General features: G+C 38.6%; 2 protein-coding genes across 5 annotated transcripts; one reads left to right on the top strand and one right to left on the bottom strand.

Moving 5' to 3' along the window:
• Positions 1 to 819: 819 nt before the first annotated feature.
• gss (glutathione synthetase) lies at positions 820 to 8639 on the bottom strand. 2 transcript variants are annotated; one of them, XM_067527912.1, is made up of 13 exons: positions 8503 to 8639; positions 8053 to 8195; positions 6792 to 6937; positions 6604 to 6679; positions 6152 to 6288; positions 5822 to 5938; positions 5260 to 5340; positions 5035 to 5112; positions 4863 to 4932; positions 3989 to 4183; positions 3144 to 3225; positions 2578 to 2767; positions 820 to 1663 (listed from the first exon to the last, which is right to left on the bottom strand). In XM_067527912.1, exons 2-13 carry the CDS (start codon positions 8182 to 8184, stop codon positions 1540 to 1542), a joined length of 1428 nt encoding a protein of 475 aa, XP_067384013.1. In that variant the 5' UTR covers positions 8185 to 8195; positions 8503 to 8639; the 3' UTR covers positions 820 to 1539. The 2 variants fall into 2 exon arrangements, with proteins under 2 accessions (XP_067384013.1, XP_067384012.1); XM_067527911.1 differs by having other exon boundaries at positions 8407 to 8608.
• A 47-nt stretch (positions 8640 to 8686) lies between these two features.
• Positions 8687 to 13418, top strand: zgc:103759 (U8 snoRNA-decapping enzyme). 3 transcript variants are annotated; one of them, XM_067527914.1, is made up of 5 exons: positions 8687 to 8816; positions 10624 to 10755; positions 10959 to 10999; positions 11973 to 12210; positions 12304 to 13418. In XM_067527914.1, the coding sequence occupies exons 2-5, from the start codon at positions 10624 to 10626 to the stop codon at positions 12547 to 12549; spliced, it is 657 nt and encodes a 218-aa protein (XP_067384015.1). In that variant the 5' UTR covers positions 8687 to 8816; the 3' UTR covers positions 12550 to 13418. The 3 variants fall into 3 exon arrangements, with proteins under 3 accessions (XP_067384015.1, XP_067384014.1, XP_067384016.1); XM_067527913.1 differs by lacking the exon at positions 8687 to 8816 and adding an exon at positions 9764 to 10436; XM_067527915.1 differs by lacking the exon at positions 8687 to 8816 and adding an exon at positions 10343 to 10417.
• The last annotated feature ends 907 nt before the right edge of the window (positions 13419 to 14325 follow it).

Here is a 14325-nt window from a genome sequence, read left to right as displayed (position 1 = left end):
GCTGTCTTTGCACGGTCATGTTTGACAGGGAGTGAGTAGCATTTATCTCTGGGTGCTGGATGTACAGTAAACATACAGTTCACAGATGTTATTTTGGCCTAACAGCAGTGACCTAATACTTATAACCCCTGACAGATGAATGTTCAACACCTACAGCCGATATAGATTCATAGCAGATGTGGCTTGTTAAATTTGTCCAAGTCAAAGGTCGGCTGTGAAGAGGTTCTATTGACTTACATTGATGGTAGGAGAGAAAGTTATTGAGTTCCAGCTGTCTGAGTAAATGGAAGGCTTTTTCAGACTGAAGTTATCTTTGCTGTTTCTGGAACGATCTCCTCAGGCTTCTGGATCAAGGAGGGCAATGGTGAAGGCTTCTGCTGTCACGGTTCGAGACAGTGGAGATCTCTGAAAACCGAGGACCTCCACGGAGAGCTCGGTTTTCTCCATGGCTTCAGGATCAAAGTGAGAATTATGATGGGATCCTTCCTTCTTCAGAGGTTTATCCCCGTGCCGATACACAGACGTATCCTTCTGCTGCTCTTCATGCCTGGTGATATTTCCTGAGGAGCTTACTATCCTCACTCTCCGCCGTTACTGAGTGAGGTTTGAATGTTGAGTTTTCGGCCCTCCACTTGGCAAAAGTTCTTCTATCGTGTTTTGATGCCATCTTCAGCCCAAGAGACTTTCAAAAATACAATTTTATTCTGCAATGGATCCGTGTAGAGTTACGACTGTCCTGTAGTCCTGTTAGCATGGGTGGACTTACAACAGGACGTACCCACAGGAGAGTGACAATTGATTCCAATTTAACAAGTCATGTTTTACAGTATTGTTCATGACAGCAGTTTATTACTGTAATCATGATGACAGACCCTGTAATGCTCAAAATAATCCCACTTTAGAAGACTTTGGATAAAAGCTTGTGTTAAAAATAAGAATGTAGTGGACATCAGAACAGCTGTAACTGCAGACTACTATCTTTAAAACTCAGGGTGGCTGTTAAAAAGTTTGACCATAGGCAAATAAAAATGTCTCATCCGATCCAAGTGTTATTAAATGTGAACATGTTAAAATACAAAAAGGAATAATAAGAATATTGTGTAAATAAGAAAAACACAAAAAATATGGTGTGTACGTATAAAGCAATATTTACTTGATTTCTGTTCTAATATTAAGAAAATATGAACAAACAGTACTTAGTATTGTTTAAAGTAATTGAATTTTACAATCAGTTGATGCTAAATTGAAAAATGCAAGTTCTTGTCTTCAAATTTTAACAAGCCCACTGAAGAGTTCTACTAAGATAGTAACTATTTATAATTAGTATGCCTTAAAACGGATTCCTCTTTCAAGGTAAAAGGCAGCTACGAAGGATTCACTAAGAAGTACTTCATTTAAACATACAGTACTGCACATTATTAATGTGTTATGTTGAAATGAGGACATTGAGCAGCCAACGTTGCAGTGTAACTCGCTGATTTGACAGTTTTCCTCGTGTGTTTGTTTTGTTTGAACCTCAGCCAGAGGAAGTGCGACTTGTCAGATGAGAAGAGGATTGTCCAGCACAGCCACTCCTGCTGCTACACCTCCATCTGAGTCCTCTGAACACTTTGTCCTCAGCAGATGACCCACACACTTATTCATGACCATCTCTTCACCCTGCCTGTAAAGAAATAAAGGGAAATGACAGGTTTAGTAAATTTAAGATTTGAATTAGATTGAGGGAAAAAAAACTATTGTCCTAAAATGTATCATTTGGTCTTGTGCGATTGTACTGAGTGGTTTTATTTTTGCCATTATGATAATAGTATTCAATATACCCGCAGTCAAATGTATTTTCTAACCCATTTTATACTTTGTACTGCAAAGGGATCAATCAACTGTATAATGCAATTCGGTCACCTGAGACTTTCACTGATTTAAGGTAGCAGCACTAACATAACTGCAGTGTTAGTGCAGCAGAGTTAGAAATTGCTCCACCTACAATTCAGTCATGGATGAGGTAGTATTTTTGCGTTCCTGTAAAATGTGACAAAATAATGACAGCGCAGCAACCTGAGAAAGAAGATTAAAGTAGCTTTGCAGCTCTGAGGTAATTTACCTACAGCACATATGTGTTACTGTAAGGGTTTCAGAAAGTTGCTCATAGTTCTCTTTTCTAGTGTAGTTATACCAAACACAGAAACAATTCTGTTTCTGTAAAATATCGACTTAACCTAGAAAAGAAGAACACTGATTTGCTTTTACTGAAGATTGGAATGTAGTTCTTTGCAGAAATCGGACTCAGTTTCTAACATTGCGATAAGGAGCTAATGATTCAGAAAGGAAGGATTCCAGAAACCCTGAACTCTCTCTAGAATTACTGGCAGCAAGTTTAAAATCAATAGATTTCAAAATTCTTCTTCTAACCTTTAATCAACTTGAAAGTACAAAGCTCTATCTGCTTAGTGCAGTTAAACCTGAAATCAATGTACTACTGAAAGCACTAATAGTTATATTTGAATATCCAATCTGAAACCAACTGTGCACACAGTACATTTGATACCACTGAATTAGCGATTGTTAGCGGTTAAATACCTGACATATGCTCCAAACACTCCCAGTTCACTGAGACAGTTGGTGATTTCAAGGGGAGCATCTCGTCTTAGCAGGTAGTTCTTTCCAGGTTTGGGATGAAGTTTATCCATCAGAATATAGGCCATCCTCTCTGTTCCATCCTTCCCATCCTCCAGAACTTGAGAGATGCCAGATCCATAGATGTTGTTACCTAGGAAAAAAATTCAAAATTACACAAATGCTTACTACAACTTGCTCGCTAATAGATATTTGTACAAAGGACTTATTGTTCCCCCCTCATCATAAGCACCTTCACACCAATATTGTATTTAGCAGTGGTTGACTTTGGAAAGTTTAGGCCAGACCACCATCTTTGTTTTATTCAAAACAATTTCTAAGTTAACAAGTGGTTGCAGTTTTGCAAGCACTAAATGTAACAGTGCCTGTCCCAATCTGTGACTTACTGTTTAACAAATAAATAAATTAATTAATAATATAGTCTCCACACTCTCCTGGTTTCCACAATGTAACTATTAGGACTTGCTGCATGGAGACATTCATTAATTAAAATGCTTTTCAAATTGTACCTCCTCCTTCCCTTTGAGGCTTCAGGACAAATTGGTCTGGTGCTGCCAAAGCCATTGCTACAGTTTTGTCACCCTCTGTGCCCTAAAGTGAAAAACAAAAATGAAGGAAAAAGTTAAGCGAAAGAAGAATTGCTAACTTCCTAAAGCTACGACACAGCATTTGACTAAAAGAAATTTCCCTTTTCTATAGATACTTTTAATGCAAAGACAGTGTAGTTTAACATGACCATCACAAGGTGGTGCCCAGCCACCAATAGTTGAGATGGACTAATGAAATTAGGAATTATGTCTCATTATATATATATATATATATATATATATATATATATATATATATATATATATATATATATATATATATATATATATATATATATATATATATATATATATATATATATATATATATATATATATATATATATATATATATATATATATATATATATATATATATATATATATATATATATATATATATATATATATATGAAGCCTACTTCTCGTCTTCTTTTCCTTTGGGCTGTTCCCTTTCAGGGGTCACCACAGCGAATCATATGCCTCCATCTAACCCTGTCCTCTGCATCCTCTTCTCTTACACCAACTAACTTCATGTCCTCCCTCACTACATCCAGAAATCTCCTCTTTGGTCTTCCTCTAGACCTCCTGCCTGGCAGTTTCGACCTCAGCATCCTTCTATCGATATATTCACAAGAAGCCTACTTCCCTGCTTCTTCCTTTTTAGCGTAATTATATATACAATGTGTTTTAGTAAGATATACAAGTCCACAATTTAAATAAAGGAAATAACCTTAACAACTTTGTATTATGTGTCATTTTCTCACCATGTCTAAAGTGTAGAGGCCAGTGAATGTTGCTATGATTTGCTCCACTATTTGAGGTTGGTCTGGGAAGAACTTCTCCAGGACTCCAGGTCTGGCAAGCACCTGCTGGACCTTCTTGGTTCCAGCCAGGTGGGTGCTGATATCTGGACATTTCACAGCCCGTGAGCGCTCCAACAAAAGGCGAGCGTCCCACCTCTACAATTAAGAAAACATAAATCTGACTCTGAATTCAAATATTCAAATATTTCATTATAATTTAAACTTCCAGAGCTGCTTATTTACATATCTCATTGCTACTCATTAAGTTTACATGTAGACACATATAATATACAGTATGAATTATTATGCATGTCTACATTTTAATGCCTTTTGATGCCTGTATTCTCTTGGTTGGCATTCCTGACAGAGCCCATTGGGCTTAGTGGCCAGTTTTTTTTGACTGGGGGGTTAAGTAGCATGTGACCCCAGAGACACAGTGGAATTTGAGGGGTGTTTAAAATATGTGCTTTTTAAAGTTTTACAATTTAAAATCGACCATAAATAAATTGATCTTTACTAACAGCTTTTTTTCAGTTTTGATCTCATCCCAACTTTGGCCTGAAGCAAACTCTTTATTATTTAAGTATGTCCCAATTAGGTTTTGCTCCAGTTTCAAAAAACAAGGTTAGCTGTGGAATCACTTACCAGATTTCCCCAGTATTTAAACTTGCCAGTTTATCTATCTAGCTCTAGTGATAACAGGACATGTGAACACTACACTTCAGTACATTTAAAATTGTAAAGCCAACCCTAGTACACCAAGATCTTATGTTGTCTATTAAAAGATTTAATTGAACTACAGCACGATAACTAGAATCCGGAAATAGGTTATGACCTGTTCAGAAATGTAGTTCTCTGGCATGTAGCCATTTCTGAAGTACACCACTGCAACCTCATGGTCATCACTGCAAAAGAAATAAGTGGTCTTAATAATCTCTGTATCAATGTGTAAGTGACACATTTAGATAATTTATTAATGTATATTTAACTAACAGAAACAGACTCACACAAATAGCCTCTTCTCCTGATCAAGGAATCCTGTTTTAAGAACATCGTCAAACTGCTTTCTAATGGTGGGAATGTTTCTGAAACATGGCGATGACAGAGAGTGCTGGTTACCAAAATGATTAAAACAAGTCCATAAAAGTTAATGGTAATTATAGAACAATTACATTGACTAAGGCTATTCAACATAAGCTCTCAGAATTAGCCTGTCAGTGCTAATGCCTTACCTCATCCACAGTTCATTCTCAATGAATCGCTGATCAAAGATGTTCCTTTGGTTCTCTTCTACCAGGAACATGATGACGGCTCTGTACACCAAGTGCTTAGGTTAGGTTACTTTATTTATACCCATAGATAGATTTGTTTTGCGGTAGGAGAAGACATCCACAGTACACCCAGACATTTGAAACACCAGACAAACAAGTAGTTCACTCAATAGTGAGCAGTCATTTCAGACACTTACTAACAGTGTTCACATTGTGTCATCACTAACAGCTGCATCAGACATGCACTGTTAATTTTCCTCATCTCTTATATGGGAAGCATTACATTGCTTACAGAAAGTAGTGTTGCACTGCGGAAAACTTTAAAGTACACTATATCATATACTATACACTCAACATTGGGACACTACAACAGAACAGCAAAAAGACCATATGGTGCACTCCATAGCGAGCGAGTTTTTCAAGGCTTTATTCAGTGGATTAGAATGCAGGCTGTTCTATGTTAAAGTGTCAAGTCTCTGTTTTTAATTTGAGTAGGTTTATGTCAATATGGAAAGTTAGTTACCTGTCTGATCCATAGAGCTCCCAGGCTTTAGCAATGCCCATAGCCAAACCAACTGCAGCGTTGTTGTCAAGGATTTTCTGACTCTGCTCCAGCTGGCCAGCCACCTTAAGGACATGTCTGTGGAGCAAGATATTTGTACTTTTACTTTTTTGACACGTGTTTTTATTCTGACAAAGATAACACGCTTAAATTGAAGTGGTATTACTGCTGAGTCATAACAGATTACATTCTTTGCATAAAAACTGCCAGAATCGCAAGAAGGTTTTTTCATGACCCTTACAAACTTATAAATAAAACTATTTGAGAATAACAGACTAATGAATGTCTTACCGGTGTACATCTGGCATCCGTGATGAGATACCTGCAAAACTAGCAGCAACGGTGTTGATCTCTATCTGCTTCAGAGATGATTTTCCGTTCTTCTGGTCCAGCATGTAGTCAGACCGATTGAGACCCAACACAATAGACTAGGAGGAAAATAAAAGAAACACATCTCAGACCACTTAGATCAATAAAAATGTAGCGATGAAGGCCTGAACACATGATCACTTGATCAAATAAAAAGCAACAGGCAGAATATTAACAGGTCACTTTTTTATATAATTTAGATTGTTTAGATTGCAAAAAAAAGTTAACTTTCTCAAGTTCAAGCTCCTCAGTTGATAGCGTGTGCTCTTTAGCTCTGTCTTTTGAAAAAAATGTTTTTATCATTTTGGATTACTAAAGGAGAATATTACTGTAGAAAGACTGACAGAGTGGCTGACAGAGGTAAGCTGACATACCTGAGACCTTCCTTCTTTCAGGATTTGTTCATGAATCCTGAACAGTCTTGCTGTGAAATCATCCACCGCAATAGTGCTAAACAAAGTATATTACTGTGTAAAAATCTTGACAACATATTACAACATATTATCTGTAGTTGAAAAACACATTTTTCAACTACAGAGAACTAAAGAGCAACATATCCTACCTGGCAAGAGCCTCTCGTAGAAAATCTGGATCTTGGCTGATCTTGTCCACAAGTGTGTTAAAGTGAATTTGCACTTGCAAAGCCTGGAGGAACACAGCTTTAGGTACAGGTGTTGGGAAAAGTGTGAAAGGAGCGTACGTCACCAACTGTTAAAACAAGGTTGACAATGTTAGAAAAGATTGCAGACATAAAAATAAAACTGTTCATCAAAAAATAAAAAATAAACAAAACACACAACCTCTGGTATGAAAAAAAAAAAACCCTCTGGCCATGGCATGTGAGGAATGACGATTTAGGCCAAAAAAAAAAATGCTTGCTTTAGGGAAATCCTTTGCTCTAAAGCAGGAACAAAAAGCCCTAAAGCAGCAGGAACAAATTCCTAACATGACTTCACACTGAACTCGCCAGTTTTAACAGCCATGGATTAGCAGCCCACTGTTATCAAATCATGTACACTCTTATTGGCACAAGGTGGAATCACATACATTTGTTAAATTATTATTATCATCAACATTTACATACAGTTTTTTTATTTATAAAATTTAAAATCTAAGCATCATCTTTTATTTAACATACCAAATCTAATTTGAATTAATGTCAGTGGTGCATTCAGAGGTATAACAGTCACATGATGTACTAGCTAGCCAGTTTAAAAATAAACTTGTTCCAGACACCAGATATGAAATAATATTATGCTCAGCTCATATTTGGGATCTACAGTAAGAATGTTGGCAGAATAACAAGTGTGACTGACAAGGTTGTGTACATATATCACTAATGTTTTTTTAAATGTGTCACTTTTTATGACAATACAAATTCATTTTGTAAAAAAAAAAAATCATTTTTAATTGGAAAAATATTTAAGATTTGGGGTTTTTTTTTTTTTTGGTTTTGTTTTTTTAACAATACCTGGGCACTGCAGAACAAATTACCTGGTGGAATTATGCTTATTAACAACAGTCTGTTGTCAAATCTGACAGAGAGGAGTTAGCTTTTATTGTATTGACAGTAAATAATTTTCTAAACCTGAAGCAGATCAGCACTTCTGCCACTCTCTTCTGATCTCCTCTTGTAATGAATGTTCCTTTAAGCTTCCTGTTCAGATAGTGGGGCTCTTTAGGAACATTTTTTTCAAAAGCATCCACTTGTCAGATGCAATAAATTAAGCAAACAAAGTACATGAATTGGGCTAATACCTTTCATTTCAGCACAACTTGTTATGTAGATTACAGCGGATACAGGTCAAAAATCCACTTCTTACCTCTGATGAGTTGGGGGTCTCTTGGATCCTCATTAGGACACCCTGCCGAAGTGCTTTATCCTTTGCTACATCTGCCAAGTCTTTTATCAAGTCAGCATTCATCATCACTTCGTCTGGTACCGCTTGGGCCATTCTGACAGTAACTGTAAAATAAAAACTGAGGGGTTAACAAGGGTTTTTGTTTTTAGGTTAACAGGACCTCATTAAGTCATTTCAATATCATAAAGCAATGGTTTTATGGTCGTTAGTGGCACTGTTTACCACAAACAAACCGAAAATTAACTTTAACCATATGTTGATCAAGCTAGATGCTAACGTTAGTAAGTACTGGCTAATGATTAGATAGCTAGCTACCTTTAGCCCACGGGATTCTGCAGTCAGTTTTTTGTGTCCTTCTCCAAAGGCTCTACAAGAGCAATGTGTAGGGCTGTGTGAACCGAATATTAATACCTTCTCAGTTGCATTTCAAGCATGCCAACCGCTAAATCGTCATGACGAGTACACGATGTCAACATCTGTCTAAAGCCGGTTCTCAGCTCACATTCATTAGCCAAAAGGCGATTGGATGGGGGGAACCTTCTATTGGCCGGACAGAAAAGCACGTGCTCGCCTCAGCAAATCGGCTTGCGCAACGTCACCAGATAATAAACCAGGGTCCGGCCTGGCAGCAACTGCATGAACCCACTGGGCTCGATGTGCTGACTGAAGTATGATACAGCACTTTGTGATGTCACGTCACCGACGAAGAGGCTCTTCTGTGGCAGGTAACACCGGTGATACATGCTCATTTAAAATAAGTTATTGTCTCTGTGTATTATTAGTAGCCTACTATTTTTTTAATCAATAAAGCTGAAACAATCCAAATTGCTAAAGTTCCATCTGGCAGGATATCATACACTATAGTGTTGTACAACCAAATCTGAAAAAAATCCCTTAGACTGTAAAGGATGCAAACCTAAAACTGAAATTAACAGTAATATTGCACATGTAGCTCCCCGGTCCGGGCTACAAAAAGGGGGAAAAAAAGAAAAATAAATTTATTCAAGAATACAAAAAAGTAAAAATACATCAAGATATAGATAGAATATACTATTTAAACTAAAACAAGGCTCTCACATTTCATCAAAGGCAATTTGCTAAAAATGCATTTTCGGAGGAGGCTTAAATGATGACGCTGAGTGAGACAGCTTGATTTCCTCAGGCAGGTCATTCCACAGTTTTGGAGCCATGATAAAAAAAAAAATGCTCTGTCCCCCTTGGTTTTTTAACCAGAAAGCTGGAACAGACAACAATCCACTGTCTGATGATCTTAAGTTTCATTAGGATGGTGCAAAACCATGCAGGGCTTGATAAGTACTCGATAAAATATCAAAGTGTATCCTAAGATGAAGAGGGAGTAATGTGGCTGAACTTCCCGGTTCTAGTCAGGAAGCGAGCTGCTGATTTCTGAACAACTTTTAGGCCATTTGGTGAAGTGAGGAAAATAGGCTATTGCAATAATCTAGACGAGAGGAGATGGTCTATAGGAGTAATGGAGAGATACCAAATATAAAAATATGATGGACTAATAACCACTGATGTATGATTATGGGTTAACCAGCTGTCAATGATAAAAAAAGTGCTTAAAATCAGCTCCACCTTTACCAACATCTTTGAAATGTTTTCCCCACAGTTACCATAATCAGTATTGTTTAAAATACATAGTTTTGTTAGTGGAGTACTTTTGCTTTTGTACTCTAAGTAAAACCTAGATTATCTGCTTAGTACATTTACCTAAGTAAGGTTAGAATTTCTTCGTTTTTAAGTTGAAACTGCCAGAAACGTCATAATTCTACTACGAGTTTAGTATTAGCGTCATAGTGGGTGTTTGAGTCATACTAACATACTTTATATTATGAGGTGTCTCTAATGATTTGGCAAGAATATTTAAAATAAATTAGCAGGCCAAAACTTTAGAACCACTGCTTAATGTAATGCACTTCAGTACGACTCCACCATGGGCTGGATCAGTACCCATTTCCCGTGTACCTCTCTACCTTGTCCCAAAGAGAGAGAGAGAAACATCTCAAATCACTGCAGTTATTTCATGTAATAAAATTTCTGTTAGAAAAAAATTAAATCACACACAAATCATATCAATCAGATTAGCAAATGACTATAAAAGATAAATGCACTAGGCTACACAAATGCCAAAGACAAGTTCAGCTCAGGGCAGGGACTTCCTGTCTACAGGTTACTCCCCACCAGCAGAGGGAGCTAAAGCTTTTTTTGATAAAAGTCACATAAACTTCCCTTTAGGCTTCCTGGATCTGCATAGTGTCCCTGAGTATTTCTGGATACCTGCAGCTTACAGGCCTTCAAGCTGGTCAGTGGATTTCAGTGAGGTTTGTTAAGGAGATTCACTCTCATGAGCATATAAGGCAAAAGAGACATAACCAGAGAGTGTGTGCAGTTAGTAGATTTTGCACTGGGCAGCACATGACATGGGGGCAGCCATCCAGAGTTATTAGGAGGCACTGAACTGTGACTGTGTCTAATTTTTTTTTACTGCGTTTGTGTGTATATATGCAGATGGCAAGTGGACAGCTGGCGAGGGCGGAGGCATTGGCGTGCTCAGGCTGCAGGCATGCGTGCCATGTGATGCTCTATGCTGACACAAAAACTCAGCTGTTTGGGAGAATTCCCATCAAACATATCATACTTGTGAGGAAGAAAACTGTTCTAATGGATTTCTTTCTTTGTGTGTGTGCGCTTGGTGGAGTAGTGAGTGGATGCAAACGGTTCTCAATATGCACGTGGGATGCAAACACACTCCTGCTTGTGTCTAAGTGTGTCTGCATCTGTGTGTATACGTCTGCATCTCTCCATGGATGAGAGTGTGTAACTGCCTCTGTCACTTCCCACAGATGCAGATGCGCTTTGATGGTCTGTTGGGTTTCCCTGGCGGGTGAGTCTTTCCTGGTGCTGCTTTTGTTTTATGAGTTTATGTGCACAGGTATGCTTGGCTCCAATTTGTGAGTCTCCATTTTTTTATCACAAATTAGCCCTGTCGTAAGATATAATCATTTATAGCACAAAAACGCATATTTACACTACGCCACCAGAATACTCCTTTCACAAAGACAAGATAAGAAACAGCTTCCTCTATAATATCTCTTATCTGTTATTTTCAAAAAATGTCATTGTCAGACACATACACATACATACAAACATAATTAGTATTCAACTTAACATGATTCAGTTGTGCCTTTTTGTATTTGATTTACAGTAGTCAGTGCCAGAATTTCTGGGGCGTCATTCGCCAACACAGTAAAATTATGCCACAAAGAAACAGAAACAAAAAATTAAGGACAAATGTGATATCTTATGACATGCAAAACAAAGTAACACTGTATATGCACAATCACATCATTGGTCAGATATTTCCTACTAGTTTTTTTTCAATATAGATGTTGGATTTGTGAATCGAGTTTGGTTTTCTGTGAGTGCTCATGCAGCTGTTTAACTATCACTTTTTTACAGCTTTGAGCAAATCCTTAATGCATTTCCATTCCACACATTAATGTTTACTACAGGGCAAATGTGATGTAGTTCTTCTGCTTCTTGGAATTAAAGTTATATTTTACTAATCAAAACATTTTCATTTCTAATTCATATGGTCTATATATTTTTTTGTTTGTTTGTTTGTTGTGAGCAGACTTTGAGATGAGACTCCAATAATTTGTGGCTTCCTTGAGGCAGGAGGAGCTCAGGAGGAGCCCTCTCAGTTTTGGGCTTTGTAATTCAATGAGCTTTTCAATCAGCCTAATTCGTTTACTTCTCTACTGTGAAGTCTCAGGAGAGAAATACAACTGACATTTTTATCTGCTTTCAAATCTGATTGACCTTTGACCTCACCCCCCCCCACACACACATTTCAGGTTGGTTAACCCATCAAAGGAGACCTTGGAGGCAGGCCTTAGCAGGGAATTGTCAGAGGAGCTTGGCGTGGCTATTCCTATATCGGCTGAAAATCATATGGAATCTTGCCATGCCCCTGCTTCATCACCTTCCTCGTCTCATCTTATCACTCACTTCTATGTGAAGAAGATGGAGGAAGAGCAAATTATGGAGGTGGAGAGAGCGGCTGCATCCACTGCAGCAGATCATGGACTGGAGGTAATGTCTGTGCATGTGTCCTTTTCCTTCTAGGGTGACTGATAGCAGCCATTTACCTGATCTCATGCTCTGTTCCTCATCACCTGTTTCCAGGTTCTGGGAATGGTTAGAGTCCCTCTCTACACCATGAAAGGCGGAGGGGGTCTCGCATCTTTCCTGTCACACTCATTCATCGGCAATGCGCGCTCCCAGCTCGTTGACTCTCTGCTGCGCTTCAACCTGGTTTCCCCCAAGGAGTTGCACAAAGCCCTTACACACTCTCTGAAGATACACACACACACTGCTGAGGACCTGCAAGCGGCCCTTGTGCTGACTGAGGTGAAAAGGAAACAGTTTTGAACAAACACCTGAACATTGCATCAGCACATCCTTTCAGGCATGCACACGAATACAGCAACAGTCCATCTCTGTAACACACACACACACACACACACACACACACACACACAGACAGACCACCATACTGATTCTGAGCTGATGACTCATAAGTGGACACTCTGCATGAAACAGTTTGTGGAGAACATTATCAACTGCTTTACCATTAATGGAAATAAAATTCATTTACACTGTCCATCATATTCAAGCTCGTCATGTCGATCCTTTGAATCATCAGCAGCTTGATTTCAAACAGGGAACTTGGAAAGAAATATAATTTGAAGCAAACCCTTTATATTTTATCTTGTTTAATGATCCTTGCACTTACTTTGACATTAGCAGCCATCTTGCAAACCACCAGCAGTGCATACCAGGAAAACAGGGTAACACATGACACAACTACAACTACCCATATATGGTAATACATGTGCACCCTGGGGCATTGTCTATATGTGAGGATCAAACAGGCATGATAAGCAGAAACGTACGTTTTAAGTCATGTAGAATTCCTCTTAGCACTATTCACATTTTTTTTTGGTGGGTTAATTTACAAAGTTATAGTGCGGCATCTCCAGTGCATCCAAGGATTAATTAGGTCCGTGACATACTATATTGCCTGGAGGTGAAGATTTGATTCTGTTTAAGTGTACCCCGGGTGCACATTACCACACTTGCGCCAGATGTTAGTAACCTCATTTCCAGACAATATTGCTGGCAGTGAGCAGGAGCAGAGACATGATGCTGTCTAATGTCCAGGATTCTTACTGTATTGTAAATGCACAATGTGAATCTCTCCTATTAGGTTTTTCCTTATAAATTACCTGACATGTGGACTGATTTGTGTACTGATGGACAGTGAAGAAAACTCAAGAGTACACAACAAAATATTGACTTGGTCTTTGATTCATTAAACATGTAGTAGGTTTACTATGGCACGTTCAGTGTGATAAATCAACCTCAGTGCAGGATAAAGCAGATGCATAATGCACATAAAACATGGGGTAAAGAGATGATGTATACTGAGAAACACTCATCTTGTATTTAGATTTATAATAAAATAGATTTAATGGACATTAATTGTAAATTACATGAGGATAAGTACATCCAATAACCGCAATTGCATACAGCTTGATTCATCTTTAAGCAGGCTGCTGCAACTGCTATTCATTTGTGAAGTACAATGTGATGTGCTGTCAGTACCTATCTCTCAATCAGTGTGTGTTTTTCTCGGCTGTCAGGAGGAAAAATGCAGCACATCCGGCACAACCGACAGGAAGCACAGGAGACGGATCGTTCGAAGCACTCTCGGTTGTGGTTGAGTTTATGCACATCTGTGGTTCTGTGTGTGCGTGTGCGTGACATGCCACCTCGACGTATGGATGTGTAAATGTGTGAATAGAAATGATGCTGTCATGTGATGGCGTTGTGAGGGCTATAATACAAGGTCATCAGAAATAGAGGGGGGAAAATATCATTTTCAGAGAGAAAGGGAAGGCGCGATGGAAGGAGGGAGGGCAGTGCAGGCGAGGGATGGATGGATGGAGGGAGAGAGAGCACGGGCGAGGGATGCTGAGGGAGAAAGACGGTATATTCATAGCAGCACCGGTATTTATAGCTGCCCAAAGGAGAGGAGAGAGTGGGGGTGTGGCTTGGGTTGTGGCTTTACAAGGCGGAGAGAGGGAGAGGGGTGGGAGGAGAGAGGCAGCTCCAGTTAGAGAGAGAGAGAGAGAGGAGAGGCTA

The sequence above is a fragment of the Channa argus genome, chromosome 13 (assembly GCF_033026475.1).
Source record: "Channa argus isolate prfri chromosome 13, Channa argus male v1.0, whole genome shotgun sequence".
Classification (NCBI taxonomy): domain Eukaryota; kingdom Metazoa; phylum Chordata; class Actinopteri; order Anabantiformes; family Channidae; genus Channa; species Channa argus.
This window is presented reverse-complemented; position numbering and strand designations above follow the sequence as displayed.